The sequence below is a fragment of the Ceratosolen solmsi genome, unplaced genomic scaffold (assembly GCF_000503995.2).
Source record: "Ceratosolen solmsi marchali unplaced genomic scaffold, CerSol_1.0 scaffold7, whole genome shotgun sequence".
NCBI lineage: Eukaryota > Metazoa > Arthropoda > Insecta > Hymenoptera > Agaonidae > Ceratosolen > Ceratosolen solmsi.
Window position 1 is genome coordinate 5,195,933 of NW_011948413.1, and position 20,049 is coordinate 5,215,981.

A 20,049-nucleotide genomic window follows, 5' to 3' on the forward strand; every position below is an offset into this window, starting at 1 on the left:
ATTGGCAAAACATTGGGAACATTGGGCAGTCCATTGACAAATAGTATTATCGAGCATCCGCGATTATACATTTTCTCTGTAACGGGGAGCATAGTGACGTATTCCGTGGGCTTTTTCGTAAATGACGATGATTCTATTGGCTATTAGTTGTTTGGTTATGTTTAGTCGCTCGAGCCAACGTTTCATCGCAGATTTTAGTCTTTCCTTTCCTCTTTCTTCGTTTTACAATTGGGTCTACATAATATGAGTGGAATTATTTACGGAAATGATGATATAGATAGATCGTATGGATTATCTGGATAACATTTCGCAAATAAGCTATCGTAATAACGACAATGTATCGTATAAATTCGCGATCAGCCGATTTCGAATTAGCGTAATCTACCGAATCTATTGTTTAAACGGAGACGCGTCGCGTATATTCTCGGCAAGTCCTTACAAAAATTTCAAAAAAGCAGCGACAATAAAAATATCGTTAACATACCCTTCAGGATAATGGCAAATAAATAGAAACGCGATTGTTCCTTTCAATTTCACATTTATCAAGTTAACCAATGACCTTTTGTTCGAAATTACGTAATTAATGCTCGTGGAAATGCTTGATGCGAGAGTCATCGCATTAGCTGCATTAATAACGCTAGCCCAATAGAAAAAGAAAGGACAATCTCATCCTCCCATTGTCCTGGCTGCAAATTGAAATTCACAGGCGCACGCGCGTGCTTTACCGGCGATCCGAACCTCGCCCCCAAGATCTCATGCGGAGGTGTACGTCGAGGTTGTTTTGCCCGCGTCACGGTGGGCGAGACAATTGTCTTGCTCTCTATCTTTGTCATTGTCAATGGTTGAGACACCGCATTATCGATTAGTGGTGCACACTCTACCCTTCTCAACTTCGAATTCCATCATTTTTTACTACGCGGTACTCACTATCACTTCGCAATGAGTCCCGCGATTTATAAATTACCCGCGCTCGCTTCCACTCAATTAGTCATTCGGTCCCTCTCTCTCTCTCTCTCTCTCTCTCTCTCTCTCTCTCTCTCTCATTGCGCGCGCGCGCGCGCGTAGAAAATGTTTACAGGCTTGGAGCTACAAGAGTTGTTAGAGACCAATGCAATGATACGCTCGCACCATTAGCCCTTTCAATTAATATAACGTCATGTCAATTTTCACGAAGCCTAGACAATGTATGGATAACAATAGCCATTTGAGGAGATTGTAGATTACCGTATTACCTCTCTAAATATTTTCATTAATCATTATTATCATAATTGATTATTAATTTAGTATAATTATTATTTTAATCGAATGTATTTAATGTACAAATAAATGATTTTTCTTTAATCAATGAAGTTTATAATATGAAAGTTACACTTTTTGTTAATTGATTGAATAATAATATATTTTTTTTTTTTTTTTTTTTCATCGGTGTTTTGTAATAACAGAATTCTTCGAAACTTACGTATCCTAAATAGCCGTGACAAGGTCAATTTTAAAGTAAACAGAAAAAAAACTTTATCCGTTATAAATATTGAAATTGAAAAGATTTTTGTTTGTCTTTCAATTTACAAATTATTTTTTACCCTCGTTAGAGTGCTTCAAGCAATATTAAAACTTTGTACCCTGCACTCTGCAACTATTGTGATAAATAGTTTTAAATAATTTGAAATATTATAATAAAGGTATTAAAATATGATATTAAATATAAAATTATAAAACAAGATAAAGATTGAAAAATGTTCGTTCTTTGTACATAAAGACCTGAACAGTAAATCAACATTTTTTACGTATATTTTAAATAATAATAAAATATTGCATTTTCTTTTTGAGGTTTATGTTATACTGTACTATACAAATATTTCTTTTTCAATAATATCCTTAAAGATATTTAAACAACTTATGTCCTCATAGGACCGTAATGATAACTGCATTCGTATGTTTCCTTATCTATCCTAATATATTTAATAAAAATTAGTAAATGCATGTTTGTAAATTTGGTGATTTGCGTATTTCGCAGTGTAAGTGCAAATGATTTTATAAATGAAAGATAGACTGCAAACCAAGGCCTAAGACCTAATTGATTACATTATGCTCTAGATATTCTAGCATACCTAACGTATTAACGCTTTTGCGTACTTCCATTCCTTTGTCTTGACTTTTGCACTTTACCTCTAACATTTTATTTGCCAGAATCGCATTAGTTATTGTTGGATCACTAATGCACCGTATTTTGTATAATTAATAATTGATTAGAAAAATCTTTGAATCTTTATAATTAATTCAAAGTTACATATAAAAAAAGAAAAGAAAACTTAAAAGAAAAATGAGGAAGGATGAAATTTTAAATCTTATAACAGTATTATCTTTATAAAAATTCATTTATGCAAAGTCGGTCGATGCCTCATACACGATAATATAACGACTGTCTACTTTATGTAATTCGTTACATGTGGTAGAAGTGAAAATATTCTTTATATCTATAAACTCGTGAAAAAAAAAAGATGAGTGAGCAAATGTTGCTCACCAAATGAAAATGGATGTTAAGAACATTTGAATTTCATTGTGTTCAACCTCACGCTTTTGTGACCCACAAAAAATGTAGGAAAATACTATATTCAGCGTTATTGCTCTTGTCGCACTTTTCTCCCGTAATATGACAACAAGTGGTTTTCTCGGGGCTTCATTTTTTAGTCTCTTCGAGTAAGAGTCTTTAAATGAATGACATCTTTGTTTTTCTCTTTCTATCTTAAATGCCGCTTCCTTCCCTTCTAGCTGTCCCCTTGTCTTTCTCACAGACCCTTCCCGGCTGTAACCTTAATTACAATTGTCTGCAGCTGATTATTTCAACATGAAATATATTAAGACTGTCCTTACATCAGTTTGTTTTTTAGGATTCAAATCGAGATTTTTGCATGCTCTAAGTGCCATCATTTTGTACGCAACCTTAACACGTCGATAAGTTTTACGTTTATAAACTCAGATACTTTTATCGTAATATTAGATCCACTATTGTTGCCGAGTATTTTATGCAAGTAAAACGCTTTTCTCATACATTGAAGTATTTTTTAACCTACTTTCGAAAATTTTATTAAATTTATTCAACGCAATAGCAACTTGGCAAGCTACTCGATGCATCAATCTATCGTGCAGTGATTATGATGTTCACAACGCAGACTAATTATTTCATATAATACGTATAATCAAAATTTAAATCAATTACATGAGCGTAGTATGCATTGTGAGAGAATAAAAATTGCTTTAATGACCACCGTCATTAAATGTAGTTATACGAGCATAGACAGCAAAATTTTTCATTAATAAAATACATTCGTTACGATCTAATTTTGAAAGCATGTGGTTCGTGATGAATATATATATATATATATATATGTATATATATACACACATACATATATGCATATAATTCATAGAATTCAATAAAATGCAATAAAACATAGATTTGTTTTCGTCTAATTACAGTTTTCATTTTGATTTTATAATTGAAGCATGCTATCTGAAATTAGTCGCAACATATGTTTTATACCGAACCAAGCCGTTGTTAACCAACTTTTATTCTCGACCTATTAATATCTTCCAAAAGCTGAAATCTTTACATGGGTATACGACGTTATAAATGACAAGTACAAAAAAAAAAGCCCGTTATCAAAGCTAAGGAAGATCCCCAACCTAACAGGACACAACTAAATCACAACGCTTAAGATTCAATTACAAAAGGCCGCGGATGAAATCGGACGACTCGGTTATCTTTTGAACGCGAGCCCGACGACTCGGCAACTCGATCCCTTTGTCACCTTCTCCGCGGCCGATTAAAAATTCAGGCGCAGCTTCCGTCATTCCCGGCTTGGCAGGAGAAATCCGAGCGCCTCGACTCGCGTGTCGCAAATTCTCTCGACTACTCATGGGCTCGGTCACGTCCTTCCTGGGCGTGCGCCCGAGTCGCGCGCACCTATCGATTGTACAGCGTCCAGGAAGGTAAACGGACTCGGCCTCGGGGTCAAAGCACCGCGGCTCCTCGGCCGTTATCGGCGCGCGCGCCCTTGGTGCTCGAGGGGAGCCGAAGGGGGAACCAAGCCGATACCCACGAGGTTAAGATGGCGACGCTATGGCGAAGTGGGGGTGGTTCGAGCGCTCCTCGCCCGTGGAAATTAAATAGCCTATTTTATCGCTACTGTAGGACTGCCGTCGATGATAAAGCAACCCCTCCTGCCCCCGATCTTGCCACCGCCGCTGACGTCGATTGTTGGCTTAATCGTTATTACCTTTGCTGCATCGGAGATATCGATATTTAATCGCCGTAGAAATAGGTCGTTTTCTATGATCTTAGCACGCTGTTGAACCCAGTTGGTTCGTGCAATTTTTTTAGCCTTCAACCTTCGATAAACATTTCACTCTTTTCTTCCCATGTACTTACAAGGGCACTCGCAATTTCCATTATTCGACGCTTCATTTCAAAATTTTACAATGCAACTGTTTTCAATTTAAATCATACAGTTTATGATAAGAGAATATATAGATAAGTGCTAGATTATCTCAATTGGATCGTACGTATTACGTTGTTAAAGTAATGCATGAAAAATTGTCGGCACTGGTTTTATAATTGAGCATGCGAATTCGCTTAGATTTTGCTCTATTATACGATTAAAAAAAAAAAAAAAAAAAATGTAACGATAGATGTAAACCGATTTGTAAGGATAAATAAATTATAAGTTAACCGTATCAGTTAAATATATGCATATGTATGTTTTTGAATAATATATGCTTCATAATGTTTAATAACATATATATATATATATATATATATATATATATATATATATATATATATATATATATATATATAGACGATCCCCCCTTTTTTTTACAGATTATAAAATATATTCAATATCCCACTTATATTTTAAAACTTATTGAACTTTTTAATGGATATTGTTAGAAATAAAAATATCTAAGCATTTGCTACGAACATATTTTATTAAATTTTACAAGATAACGTTATAAATTAACATGCTTTAAGTTGTTGGAAATGTGACAATATAAGTACCAACAAAGTTTGAGTGTTTACAAATTAGTAATTTTTCTGCTGTAATGCAAGCAATTACATGAAGACTACATGTTTTAAAATACAGAAATTGCTAGCTAAACATAATTTTATTATTTTAGCTTCTAAATTAGACACTACTGTATACAGATTGGAATTCATTCATTAAATGCTATTGTAAAACAGTCAATAACATAGAATTTCGATTGAAGAATACATAAATAAAACTTTAAGATTTTAGTTTTGAGGCTATAGCTTATTGTCGGTTAAACTTCTTAAAAATATATTTACTTCTTCGTTATTTCCAATGGCTGCTTCAATTACGATTTAGAAAGAACCGATATTTATAATTGTACAGACATTTTTTTATTATTACTTTAATTTTAGATTTATTTATTCGAAAAATTATTTTAAAGCCAAAGAATTATTATTATTTTTTTTTTCATTTACATCATATAATTCATATAATGCATTCAAGTAAAATTATAGTACCAATCGGTTTTTCTGTTTATTATTTCTCTTATTTTATACTCAAATTGAAGGTAATTAAATTACCATAATTAATAACGCTGATTTTCAATTACAAAATTGAATGTTTATTTGCGTACATGAATACAATTATATATGTATACGTGTAAACGTAAAAGAAAAATTGATTCCCTTGTTGCATACATCCGTTTAAACATTTTCTATACATTGGTCGCTTAAATTCAATGTTCAATAGAAAAAGTTGGACGTATGCGGTAATTTACGAATCAATAAACTAATGCATGAATCCATTGTGAAAATATCACGTTTTCATTATATATATATATATATATATATATATATATATATATTATAGGAGATTACATAAATCATCGTAAGTAATATTTTAATCAAATTCTAATGAAGTAGTAGTGCACTCTAATCTCACTAAGAATACTCTAAACAAACATTTTTACGGCTTAGTAACTGTATTAAAAAAAATAATAAAATTAAAAAAATAAAATAACATAATAATAAAATAATATAACAAAACAATGAAAAAAAAGAAAGAAATAATATACCCTAAAAATAATTAATACTCATAATAGAAATTCCAACTTCAGCAATACAAAGAGAATGTTTTTTAATTAAAAATCTCCATCGACAATTAAAATAATTTTATACAATATTTTGCCATTGTGAGCCTATGATTTCGATCGTAGACAAAACTCGTTTGACAGAATGCCTGCATTTATAACTCCGGCGCTCTTCCATTCGTTAAAAGCAGGCATTTTAAAATTCCGGTACGCGTCGCTCTCGATAATGTAAGTCATCGGAACATGGACTTCCGAGGCACACCCGCGCGTAACATCGACCGGCATTTTCCTTTTCATCGGCACATGGACTGCGTAAAATGTACCCACGGATGGGCCATTGGAGAAAGGGGAAAACGGCTTTTTATGCATGACTGTGTGTGCGTGCGAGTGCGCGCCTTCGCCTCGTACCGGAAACACCAGAAAAACGTGAATAAGTACTTATGCCATTCACCGTGCATAACGCGACCCAGTGCTAAACACAATATGTCGTCGTCGTCGTCGTCGTTGTAGTGGTCGTCGTCGTCGTCGTCGTTGTCGTAGTCGTCGAAGAATTTAAAAATAGCAGGGTGTCGTGGACGTCGTCGTCGTTGTAGTTATTGGCCTCCCAGTCCTCACCTTATTTTTATGATTCCTTTATTTTTGCGACACGGCTTTGTTCATGCACGCACTTGTCCTCTTCGCTTACCGGCATTTTGCAGCAATGAATTTTTCGTGTTACCGGCTTTCCGTCAACCGTGACTTTTCCATGTCGGTACTTTCACTTTGCGAACATCTTCCCTTCCCGTTACTAACCCTCCACCACATGAGGTTATTCGGCTTTTCGGCATTTCTATTTGTTGCTCGGCCATGAACGAATGGTGTGAAAACTTGGGTCTGCTTTCCGGTTCGTTCCGCTGTCGTGAGAATCGGCTGAAGAATGCATTGTTTGAGAACATTTTTTTCGAATAGATCACAAAAAAAAAAAAAAAAAAAAATGGAAAACAGCTTTTAGCCACGAAACTTATTTATTTCACGTAACTGATGAATCTTACTTTGCAATATTTCTATCAAGTTTCCCTATTTTTAATCTAATTGTTTTATTATTACAATTGTGTTGAGTCGTATTAATCCAATGTTATTATAATTTTTTTTTTAATTTGCCATTATACTGTGAAACTTGTAATTAAGATCATAATAACATAACATTTTCATATGCACATTGATTTGAAATTTATATTTGTGATCATATATTAAAATATACAATTATATTTGTATTTAATTAATTACTTTACTAGTGCATAAAATGTAAAAATTCAAAATATTATTTGTACATTGTAATCCTTAATACAAATTAAAAATAAAAAAATTCTCATAATGTTTGTTTTATTTTCTATTTCAAAATGAAGCATATAAATGCACACTATATCGCATTCCATTTTATTATTTACTTATCCATAACGATTCATATTGAAAATAATAATACATCTATTATATACGGGAACATATATATGTGCATAGAACAGAGTACGTTTGAAATTGAATAACTGTTATTATTATAAGGTTGTAATCAATTTGAAAAAACGATTGATTAATTTTTGATAAAACTTTTTTATATCTCTCGCTATTTTTATCGAAATATTTAATTACATTTTTTTTTAAGAATTCACAGTACCATCAATCTTCTATCTAATATTTATTTATCGATAATTAATATTACAATGTGAAATAGGATTCATAGAGTTGAAGTTTTCGTGCTTAACTAATGAATAAGAATCATAACACTGTCGTACACGATTAGTAAAGCAATTTATTAATTTTTCATGAATAAGTATTAGAATTGATTAATTATTGATTTACAATAGAACCTCTTGCAATATATGACAAAAATATGACTATTCTCGTTTAATGGTCATATATTACTATTAAAAAATTTCTTATTAAAAATATAGATGCTTATTAAAGTATAATTTTAACACTTACATGATAATTATTATACATTTATCTTTTTTTTTTTTTTTTTTTTTTTTTTTTTTTTTTTTTTGAAGTATTTATGTATTTATATATCATTTTTAAAATAATAATCTTAGAACTCGATGGTGAATATAATCGCCATTGGAATTGCTAAAGTTGCTTTTTTTTGCTACTGTAAAATCAATTACATTCGTTACAATCATCATTGTTACATAGCATATGTAATTCTAAGAAAGATTTTGTGTACCGTGAGAGCATCCTTTCTAAGGAATAAAATCAGATAAATAATTCTTAATTACATTTATTTCTACTTCTATTATTAGTGACTACTTTCCCGGGACTTATCCATTTTTTTTTTACTTGTAAAATAATTAATAATTGATAAATAGTACTTCAATAGAGCCAAATATCTTTATAATATCGCTTATCTAAGCTTTGATAATTTAATTTCATTTTATCAAATGTGCGATCATTTAAGTTAATGGTCTTTTGAAAATACGAAAAATAGTAGAAGATATTATCACTCGGTGAAACAATATCACGTATCGACGAACGCAAATTTTTATATTTATCACGGTATGTCAAAGTGGCTTTTCCGAGGAAATAAATTCGTTCCAATGCTTTAAAATCCGAATAAAACAAAGTAAAAATAAAAGAAAAAAAAAATATATATATATATATATATATATATAATGAGCAGAACAAATGAAAAACAGAAACTATGCGGCAGCACGTAAAAGAGCAATGCCATGTCGAGGTTTCGCGTGAGTTCGCGAAAGCGGAAGAAAAATGCCCCGTTGGAGATGAAGAAACTCGAGTAGGGGAAGGAGGCGATACAGTTCGGTGAGATCCTGACCGGAAAGATTAGTGGCCCGAATCTCGGGATAAAGAGACGCCGGAAGCGCCTGCCGCACTCGTCGTGCTACAACCTCAGACTTATCCAAGATGAGAATACAACGATGGTAAACCTCGGTTTTTTTATAAGCGGAAACATTACAATTGCATTTGCGAACGTTGGGAACTATCGTAAAGAGTCGAGGCGCTCTCGTTTTGTTCGATTGAAGTTATTAGGAAAGATATACGTTGCATAAGATTAATATTGGTTATCGGAGATAATAATCAAATACCTATTTTGCTTACATCTCATAGAAAATGCACCATCAAAATGTAAATTAAAACCTAAGTAAAGCCTAATTAGATATTTTAAAACCTTTTTATGATTATGCAATTAGTATATTTATATTTACAATTTTTAAACTTAAAAAAATAGCTAGTCCTTTTTGTGTAATTATTAAAAACAAAAAAAAAATATAATAATTTGTGTAAAAGATACAAATTTTATAAATATTATTTGATAAAATAATATTTTCTAATATACATTATTTACTTTGGATGTAAAATTATAATTGCAAAATTTATTATACAATATTCATATACTTTTACAAAGATTGAAATAAATATTTAATTCATTTTATTTTGGTACAATTAATCAAAATTATAATTTTATACTTAAACATTTACAGATGTAACGACATATTAAACGATATTAAAGTATAAAAAAAAAAATGAAAAATTTATTTGAATAATTATATTTAGAATATGATTGATTAATAATATGATAAGAAAATTCATGAGAGCATTCAACATTCGTATCAACTTCGATTTCAATTCTATTAACTTTTGTAGACGCTTCATCCTAATCAACTTAATTATTAAAATGATGACAATTTTCAATTTTCCGTTAAAAACTTTCTATCGTTTCTAATAGCTAATTTGATTATACTACATTGATTTATAATCGTATAAGGGAATTATAAAACAAAAGAGAGAAACAAAAAAAAAATAAAATAATACACATTTTACACGAAACTTTTCTCTTGTGAATGTTATTTTGGTATAATATGAATCATAATGTAATTGGAAATATATAAAGTCTTACATTTGTTCTACTTAATTATAATTTTATGATGCTTGTTAAACGGAAATTTACTATTTGATCGAAAATGACACCAAGTGCCGCCTAAGTGTAAAAAAGGAGTGGAGAAAGTGAGAGCAGTTAGTTTAGAAAAATTACTTTAGTAATTCGTTTCGACTCGTTCGTTTTTGACGGTTGAATTGTAATTATAGTTGATTTGACATTTCATAACTAATGTAATATTTTGCAAATTCTATGGTTAGCACTTTTTCATTAATAATTTCCAATAGCTCGTAATAAATTACATGTACTAATAACTTTTAAGATTCAACTAATCGATAAATATTCTTTTTATTCCTCGATTAAACGTACTATGAAATTATATATATAAAACGATTCATTAAATTCTTCATTAATATAACGAATAAAGCTGAATGAAGATATTTTTTTTTCTTAAAGAATGTACTTTGCATATCTCATGATTTGTTTAATTATCGAAAAATATTAAAATACGACCATTTCTTAGCGGAATTGTAACCTTATAAAATATTGAAGAAATGTTAATCTTTGATATACATGTACTTAGAAGTATATGTACACGTAGATATTAATCAACTGCAATCGAATCATTTTCAGCTTTAATAATATCATTTTGCTCTGCTCGTACATTATACATCGACGCTTTCGATCAGTTAATGAACTAAAGCACTCGAATAGAATTGCTTTTAGCATATTTATATCGTCGTAAGAAAAATCGCGAGCGTCTTTCATTACTATCCACAAACACCAGCCCCATTAGAAATTGATGTGACGCCATGTAATTCGCAGCGCTATCGGCTCCACTAAATAAAGCAGTGGCTCTTAACGCGTGGTCGCACTTTTCTTCCAACCTCTCGTTCCTCGAGTACTTCATTAGCTGCATCATGTGATTCATTAAGCTAATGGCATATGAAAATTGGGAGAGGCGTGGGGATCGAAAATATCTCGGGCTAAACAGAGGCGGCTTAGGGCCTCAGCCCCCAGCCAGGAAGTTCGAAGCCCTTCCAAGATATTTCGGCTAGATATCGAATTTACCGGGTAACTCGCGCCTTCTCCCAAGATACATTCTTGCCACATCCTTGCACCCCGAACGGCTACCCGTTACCCGGATCAATGTCTCCGAGAGTCTTTGTTTCAAGCGCGTATCCGCGCGCATCCTCACCAATTGCAGCTCCCTGCGCTTTGTTCGGCTTTGCTCGGTGACATCGTCGACGCTTCATCTCCAAGGCCATGTTGAGCTTCCGATAATAACTAGCGCTCCTTCACTCCGACAGCGTTAACTCATCAAGTATATTCCCCACACAGTTACAACGATCTACCTTTCAAATGTTATTCGAGCCCTATGGACTTCTTAGCCTCTGTGAAATTAAATATTTGAAGCATTAAAGAGAAGGGTTGGATAATTGAGTATGTATGATCACCTTGATAAAATTGACTATTAACTTAAGCCAGCTTACGTCTTTGTTGATCAACAAATTGATATACTTTTAATGTAATTATTCGAGAAAACATTTTTTTACGCGCAATATTTACCATAATAGCTCAATGTTGTTTCAATGTTAAACGGTCATCTCACTCGCAACGCGCAACGTATTATTCCTTCAAGTTGGAGAAACTCGTGTACGCACAGACTCTCATATCTTATCATTCGAATAAAATTCACATGACACGACGACTCTTCCAAAATTAGTGGGTGAATTGTTTTTCTGCGTGGCGTGCATTTCTCTTCAACACCTTTTCACGATTAAAAGCATTTGTCAGCAAGAAAATTGCCGCGTGCTTCGTTATCCGCGCGTTGCGGAACAAATATCTCGTTAAATTATAACGAGGAGAATGACATTATCGCCGATATACGTGTCGAGAATTTCCATAAAGCCATCACTTTGCCACGCTTTGAATATTATCCTCTCTCTCTCTCTCTCTCTCTATATATATATATATATATATATATATATATATATATATATATATATATATAAATCTCCACCTCATTACACGAACATCGGGGTCGCTTGTCGGGCACCGGAATTCCGATAATAAGCATAAATAGTGCGACTAAATTCGCTGGATTCGGCCCTACTTTAAGCCTTTCATCTCGTCGACCCGATCATCTCGACCGCTCGAGGACGTGGGCGACCTCGTTATCGCGTGCATGTCGTATCGCGTCAATTAAAATTAATTGTAAATAAGGCTCCTGTCCCTCGCGCTACCGACACAATCGGCCCACCAATCTCTGTTTGTCTTCCTATGGGCACGCGCCACTCTCCGTGCGGGTGTACTCTTCTCGGCCTTCCACTCTCAATGATCCCTCGATTGCAAGTCATTCGATTGCCCGCGGATTTCATTAGGAGGCTAATGCTAATCTAGTGATGGTCACGTGTGTTCTTATCGAGGAAGAATGTGGCGGACACCTATTTGCAAATAATTGCCGCGTCGTTTGTGTGATTTTAACGATTGATTAGCTAATTGATACGTTTATATGCCTTGCTCAATGAGGCCTCCTTTATTTTTGCATATGCGTGGGCGAAACATAAGCTATGCTTTTAACAGAGATACGTATCATCTTAATTTTATCTCTTATCATTTACAAAATTCTTCTTTAACGTTTAATCTAAAAAAAGAATAACGAGGCCGTTGGTTTGAATTAAGCGTCTCGAGCGTCAACTTTACTGTTTTTAATTTTTAATTGGTCGCTACCTCGTGCATTAGGATACAAATGAAAGTCAAAGTCGCTGATAATGCTATCATGAATAGAACATTGGCTCAACAAGTTTATACAATTTTTTAAGCTTACGCCTTGGCAGACAGTCACTATTCCAAAATATCTAATCATTAAATCTGTCAACGGATGATAATCCGATCAACTTTTATTTCATTACTAATGCAGCTTTTCGTCATCGGAACTTGAATAACAAGCTCTAATTAATTTTAATCGGTTTTATGTGGACGATAACTCTTTTTATCCGCAGTGCCGTAACTACAAGAATTTTCAAAACACAATTATTCGAACATTACACATTAACACAAAAGTCAATTATTTGTAATACAAGTTAATAGTGCTTAAAGAGCAAATAAGTAGTAAAATTAAATAGAATTTTGCCTCGAAATTTGCCCAGCAGATGACAAATAAATTAAGGATTTGCATTTAATAAGCAAATAGTAAGATAAAAACATATATTCTGCACGAAAGGTGTTCATTCGCAATATTTGCGCACGATATACGATAATTAGGCTTCATCCGTTATGGAAGTAATTTATCAGCGCAATAATTCTTTATCATAATCCAAAAATATTGATCAGATATCAGTTGCAATTATTACGATCGTTGCTAATAACTCATTGTATATTGAGTGAAAATTCGTAGAATTTATCCATTCCGCGATTTTCTTTTCATTCTACATATGAACAAAATAAGGTCAGTACCTTTGGAAATTTCTATGAATTTGACTCTTTTCGTGTTTGTATTGACCACAAAGCCCCTTCAACTTCACACGTGTCATTGACAATTGAAATATTTCACTCTATTAACGATGATCTTATTAGAAACTATATTTTCAACAAAATCAAGTCAACGTTACGTCGGATTTGCTCAACACCTTAAATGAACATTAGAATTTAAAGATACGATATATGATTATATCTTCCATTAGTTATTATTACAATTTTTTGCGATAATAAAATGTTTTACAAAGCCAAAATATTGAGCAAGTGTCAAATATAATACTAAACGCCATATTCAATTGTATCCATATGCCATTACAATAAACAGAGAGCAGGCAAAATTAAGAGACTCTTTCTCTTTGCTCGAGCCGTAAGAAAAAGAGAAGCAAAGCTTAATCCATCGTTTCCGCCACGTTATGCAAAGACAATTAAATCTTTAAAAGGTCTTGATCGGGGATGACTTCTTTGACGCACAAGCAGCTGCTGGCAATCGGTGCAGGAAGGCGAAAAGACGAGCCGACCCGAGCCGAAACACGTGTTCGTTAACATGGCAAACACTGTGAGCATCTCCCGCCCCCGTCCACAACTAGCGCGACACGCCGGAAGAAAAGGCGCCTGCTTCTCCTCCCCCATCCCACCCCGCCATCGCCCTCATACCCTTTACTCCATAGCGCTCATTCGCGCTCGTCTTCCCAGATAAATTCCGCACAATTGATTAATTACGTGCCCCGGGTAACGCGACGAGGAAGGATTAGGACAGCTATGTCCAATTGGTTCGTTAAAACAAAAAAACAAAACAAAACAAAACAAAACAAACAAAAAAACAAAACAAAAACAAAAACACCAAGAAAAAAAAAAATAAAAAAGTGAAGAAAATAAAAAAGAATGAAACAATAATGATAGTCATAGTTATAAGTAACATAAATGAATTAAAAGAATAAAGTGAGATGTGTACGGAGACGGGGAGAGCGAGAAAATGTAGTTAAGAGAAACAGGAATGAGTGATTCAACTCTTGACGATGCCGTCTCTGCATTTCGGGTCACGGATCAACGAATGATAATTCTCGGACACGTGTGACTGCCTAAGTACTCGTGTGCCCCTCTAATCCTCAAAATCCTTCGATGCTATTTGTACAACTCGCATTAATAATATCGCCGTTGCCCGTATTTTTGTGAAACCAATGTTTATTGACACTGAGCCTAATGCGAAATTGACTGTACTCGCTTGCATTCGTCGCATATTCAATTTTCTCTCATTTCTGCATATAGCAGTAATTTTTAATTCGATTACTTAGACAATGATTTTAATTTCATTCTGCGAGTGAAATTATCATTACACATTTATTTACATTGCACCGTATAACATTTTTCTATTATTAAATACTCATTTATACAATACTAATCATCGTTTCACTTGATTTTCATAAATGTATTCATCCTTTATTTTCGACTTTAAAATAATAACATTAATTTCCGAATTCTCTATTAATATTCACATCTTCACAAAGAAAATAATCGATATAAATACAAATTTATTTGAGCTTAAATTTAAATTATAATTATAATTTGAAAATAGCTTATTTGATGAAATTATATTGTTTTGTACTGTATATGTAGATATATATATATATTTTTTTAAACAAACATTGCTTCTAAATTTAATTTAATTAAAATTATTATTACTACAACAAGAGTAATAAAATATCTTAAACGTCTATAGAGTTTTCAATCAAGAAACATGAGTTTTACAATAATGAAAATAATAATCTCGCATTTGATTTCCCATGTATAATTCTAATTGTAATTATGTAGTAAAGTGTGGCTGAGATTTAATTTTTAAGAATAACAAGAAAAACCGTTAGATATTAAACTAGATTGAACGTTTCACTTTTTGTACGATGTACTTATGGGTTTTAAGCTGCGATCAATTTAACTCGCAGCGCTAGTCGTACTGTGATGATTCAGGATTTTTAAGTACTAAACGTCATCCGTATTTGTATGACAAATATTTATCGTGAAAAATACTTGTAATTATTGATTAATATAACATATCCATTACTCTGCTAGTATTTATATGTAATAAATTTCAAGGGTCAATCGCACCATTTTTCTTATATATTAAGAAACTTCAGACAATTTATCTATCTTTCAATACTGTAATTGGATTTATTTATACTGATTAAAGATAATTATACTAATTATATGAGTATCAAGTGCTTTATTACATAAAACACTATTTTCAAACTTATTCACATAAAGGATTATTTTTCATTTAATTTTCAGTAACAAGATATATATATATATATATATATATATATATATATATATATATATATACATATATAGTTTATGTTAAAGTATCTTGAGGGTAAAATATCCAATGTAAATTAAAAATTTAGTCTCCGTATACTTATTTTACTAAATTGTTCATTATGCGAAGAACTTCGATTTCTAAAGCAGATGCATTAGCTTTTCGCAAAGTGAGAAGAGTGCATAAATAAATAAATAAATAATCTTTGCCTGTTAAATTAACTGAAAAATATTTTATATTATATACTACGCGTGAATACGTATACTACACATTCTTATTTACCAAACAGATTATACTGTTCGACCGATAGACAAGTCAAAGATTTGATTTTTTAATATATACACTCCTTAAAACATCTATCCGCCTATGCATTAATCAAAACATTATCATAATAAATCCCATAAATTCATAAACTTATTATACGATAGGTTATAAGCGATCGTTATTCTCTTTTCTCCTGTTCCCGCTACCCCGATAACACCCTTCCCCCTACCCGCGGCGACGCCGCGTCTCGTACATGCGGACGCACATGTGCGAGTTTTTCTTCTCGGCGGGCGAGTTTATATAAACTGCTGGAGTCATTCGGATCGCGTCAGTCTAGTCAGAGTTACGGGTTAGGTAAGATCCTCGACACGAGATTCCTTTCCTTCTCACTTTACTACTTTAGAATGACGCATTTCTAATTAGCGATTTTTCCGTTCGGTCAAGGCCTCGTGATACTTGCACTTGTATTCACATTATCGTTTGCCATCGCTCTCGAGTAAAAGTATCCGAGTCAATAAATTTACTTATTTATCCATCTCCTCGATTATGAATTATTAATAATTTCAAATATATTAAGAAACTCTGTTTCTCCTATTTTCGGTAAAAAAATAGCTTTTATTAAGAATTTTATCTAAAGTGCCGTATAACTTCGATACGTAATCTCGTAATTTAAGCATAAGTCCTTGATCCTCCGTATTTAATCGCGCACATAGATCTCGTAAAATTTTAGCACTGATTAAACCAATTAAGACTATTAATTTGACGTAATAATGCACTCGTAGTGGATTCGCTCAAGTAATTATAAATCTTATAATTTGCATTCACAAAGCATACAAAGACACTTTAATTATTGACAAATTCTTGACAGATTTATTAAGACATAATATTTATGCTTGTTCCAACAAAAAATATTGCAGTGTATTAAGCAAAACGCGCAAATAATACCCACCCGCAGAAGCTTTAAAATTTCTTAATATTCATTCGCATTCACATAATATTCACACGAATACGAATAAAGTTAGGTCCGTTTAATTTTAATCCATTGCCAGACGCAGAAATGATTAAAAACATATGAAAGTAACATATTCCCTGCTAGTTCAATTACTCCGCAATTATACAGTATAATGATTCTGTTACAGGGGGAGGAGAGGCAGCCGATTGTGCTGACGAGTGCAGAAGGTCCGCCCGGTGGGACGGAGCCACGTACGGTCCGACTCGTCGATGGCTCAAGTCCCCTCGAGGGTCGTTTACAGATTCTCCACAAGGGAGAATGGAGATCCGTCTGTACCAACTCGAGAAAGTGAGTATGACTTGACCGAAACGACTCGCCTGTGATCGGAGACTTTTGTCGGCGCCCAGGAGTCCGACCGTAATTGATTATCCGGGATCTCTCGCGAGTAACCTGTTCGTCGAGTCGTTAACGGAACAACGGCGCGGACCTTTGCGCAAGGAGCTAAGCCTAAGCCGCATCCCTATTTACGATCGGGTCCTTCGACTCGTATTAATTGGCTCGCTTCGATGGCTTGTTTTGCTCAGCTAGTGGATAACTCGGTATTCCAAGGAATGTCAGAAATGTATTGACGAGTTGTTGTTTGAATTTTTGAGGAAAGGCTTGGCGTTGGCGCTTCCGTGAATCCGTCGCGTATCTTTGGCCCTTTCGCTCGCATCGAATTTCCTAGTACACGAGCATTGGGACTTTCAGCATAATTTTTCAGCACTTCGTTGAATACCTGGTCTTTGTACGAAACTATTTTTGTTCTCGTCAGAAATCAAAACAAAAAATTCACACGATTTTTTATCTCACTTGTCGTAACGTAAAATCGATCTTTAAAGATGCATACGCACGTACACATATACGTACATATCCATTATATATATATATATATATATATATACGCGCGCGCTTGCACGCACATCCATACAATATTGGGTGAACAATAATCATTGGGATGAAATGTAAAAGAATTTATCATAGTTAATTTGGATAGGTGACGGAAAAATATAAATGTAGCAATTTCAATTTTAATGCTAATTTATTGGGAAAATTATAAACATTGTAGAGAATGTTTCTTGCAGCAACCTTGATAACTTAAGAATCTGTATTATCAAGTTATTCTCGTAAATAGCCTCAATATATTCTAGCGAATGACATAATTGTATTATCTGCACGTTCGCGATCTCTTATTTGTTCGGAATGAAAGGATTATGAGCGTAGCGGCCGTGCCATTTCGTGACAATTCCCACGCAATCATAACTTGCTTTCGAACGCGATTGCCCGACTTATGAAATACTTTTGGCTAGGAGACCGAGACACGGCCCCTAGAAGAGATGAGTTTTATCGGTCCGGTAGAGTCGAAGCAACGATGGAGCCGGCGCTCGCACCGCTAAATACACGAATTTTCGTATTCGCAGCTGGACCCGGGCGGACCTCGAGACGGCCTGTCGGGAGCTCGGCTTCCAGGGCGGTCGCTGGTGGGGCTGGATGGACCGGCAGTGGCCGGCGAGGCCGCGGTTGCTCTACGAGCAGCCCCAGTGCCGCGGCACCGAGTCATCGCTGCAAAGTTGCGGCCGATGGCCTTACAGGATGCTCGGTGCCGGTGTATGTGGTAAGTCATCATTAAGCAGCCTCCGTGTGTACCCGCTTCGATCAGCTCCGGCGTCTCCCTAATTAACGCGGCGGCGATCCCCTTCCTTTCAGATTACCATCCGGATCTTGGTATAGCTTGCTCTCCGTATCACGACGGTGCGACCAGCGCGATCAAGCACTGGCGGGGATTACGATTCGAGGCCGCTCTTTACGACAGGCCTCTCATTCAGGAGAATACGCTCTACGTGCGCAGGTCCAAGTCCATTCTCAAGCACGTAGAAATTCGGTGAGTCCGAGGAATGAGAAGGACGACGGCGTCGCTGGCGTCGGAGCCAAGGCCACGTCGATAAGAAACGAGATGAATTACCTTTTGCGTCTTTGCGCAGGCATGCGGGGACCGGGCGTGAATTCAACGTCACGTCGGCTTTGCACGTTGAAGGTGTCCCTCCTAGAATGGAAGCCATCTCGATTATCGGCTCGGCGTTTACCGGCATTAACGTGACCATTCCCGACGCACCAATTGTAATTTCCAACTGTACAATCCAGAGTAATAGAGGTAATGTTGCAGCATATTTACGCATTAAGTCACAATAAATCATTGATCAATAGTCCGAGGTCTTGTTTTACCATACTTTGCGATTGGATTTTTCAGCAACGCGAATGATCGTTTCGTACGTCGATTTTGCCGATTTTCATGTTTATGATGTGTTAAACAAAAATTAAAAGTAGAAAGAAACGTATCGTTTACTCTTGATCGATCGAGATACATTCCTATGAGCATCGACGATACATGACTATAATCCTATTAATCAAATTCAAATTTATATTTTTGATAATCCAACCGCTGATTAGAGGTAAGAAAGAAGTAAGTTTGATGCGTTAAGGCGATAGGTGCAATATAACGAATAAGCGTCGATCGATCAAAGTATAAATAAATACACACCGCGTGAACTTCATTACGAGAGAAATTACAATGAAGGAGAAAGTACTAATGGAAGATTCGATTATCAGGATACGGAATCTACATGAATAGCTCCACCGGCCAAGCGCATATTCATAATTGCGTAATTGTAGACAACGAGGCCGACGGCATTAAGTACGTACATCATGACGAGCGACCGGACGACAGGGCCGACCGGGCGGACGTATACGATCTCTGCACCTTCCCCAGGACGGCTAGCCAAACCTTACCCATAACCATATCGCTCGAACAGAGCAAGTATGCACCGAATCAGAAGCGTTGCCCACAGGTGAGAAATGTCTGGGTGGGATTACCCTATCTATTGTCATTCTTTTTATTTTCTCTTTAATTAATAATGGCATTAAGAGCCGTCGATTTAAGCGGTCTTTGACCTCCAAACATACAAAATACGTTTATAGGATTTTTTGCTCTTTTCCTAGACACTTTTCCTAGACACTAGA

The 20,049-nt window shown here is 34.5% G+C and overlaps 1 protein-coding gene across 1 annotated transcript in view; it reads left to right on the forward strand.

Moving 5' to 3' along the window:
* bark (C-type lectin domain-containing protein bark beetle) overlaps nt 1-20,049 on the forward strand; it is a 41,434-nt gene that overhangs the window by 4,712 nt on the left and 16,673 nt on the right. The window contains exons 2-6 of the mRNA XM_011506422.1: nt 17,180-17,340; nt 18,453-18,646; nt 18,739-18,913; nt 19,014-19,183; nt 19,639-19,877. Coding sequence (XP_011504724.1) covers nt 17,180-17,340; nt 18,453-18,646; nt 18,739-18,913; nt 19,014-19,183; nt 19,639-19,877 — 939 coding nt within the window. The remainder of the gene's footprint in view (nt 1-17,179; nt 17,341-18,452; nt 18,647-18,738; nt 18,914-19,013; nt 19,184-19,638; nt 19,878-20,049) is intronic.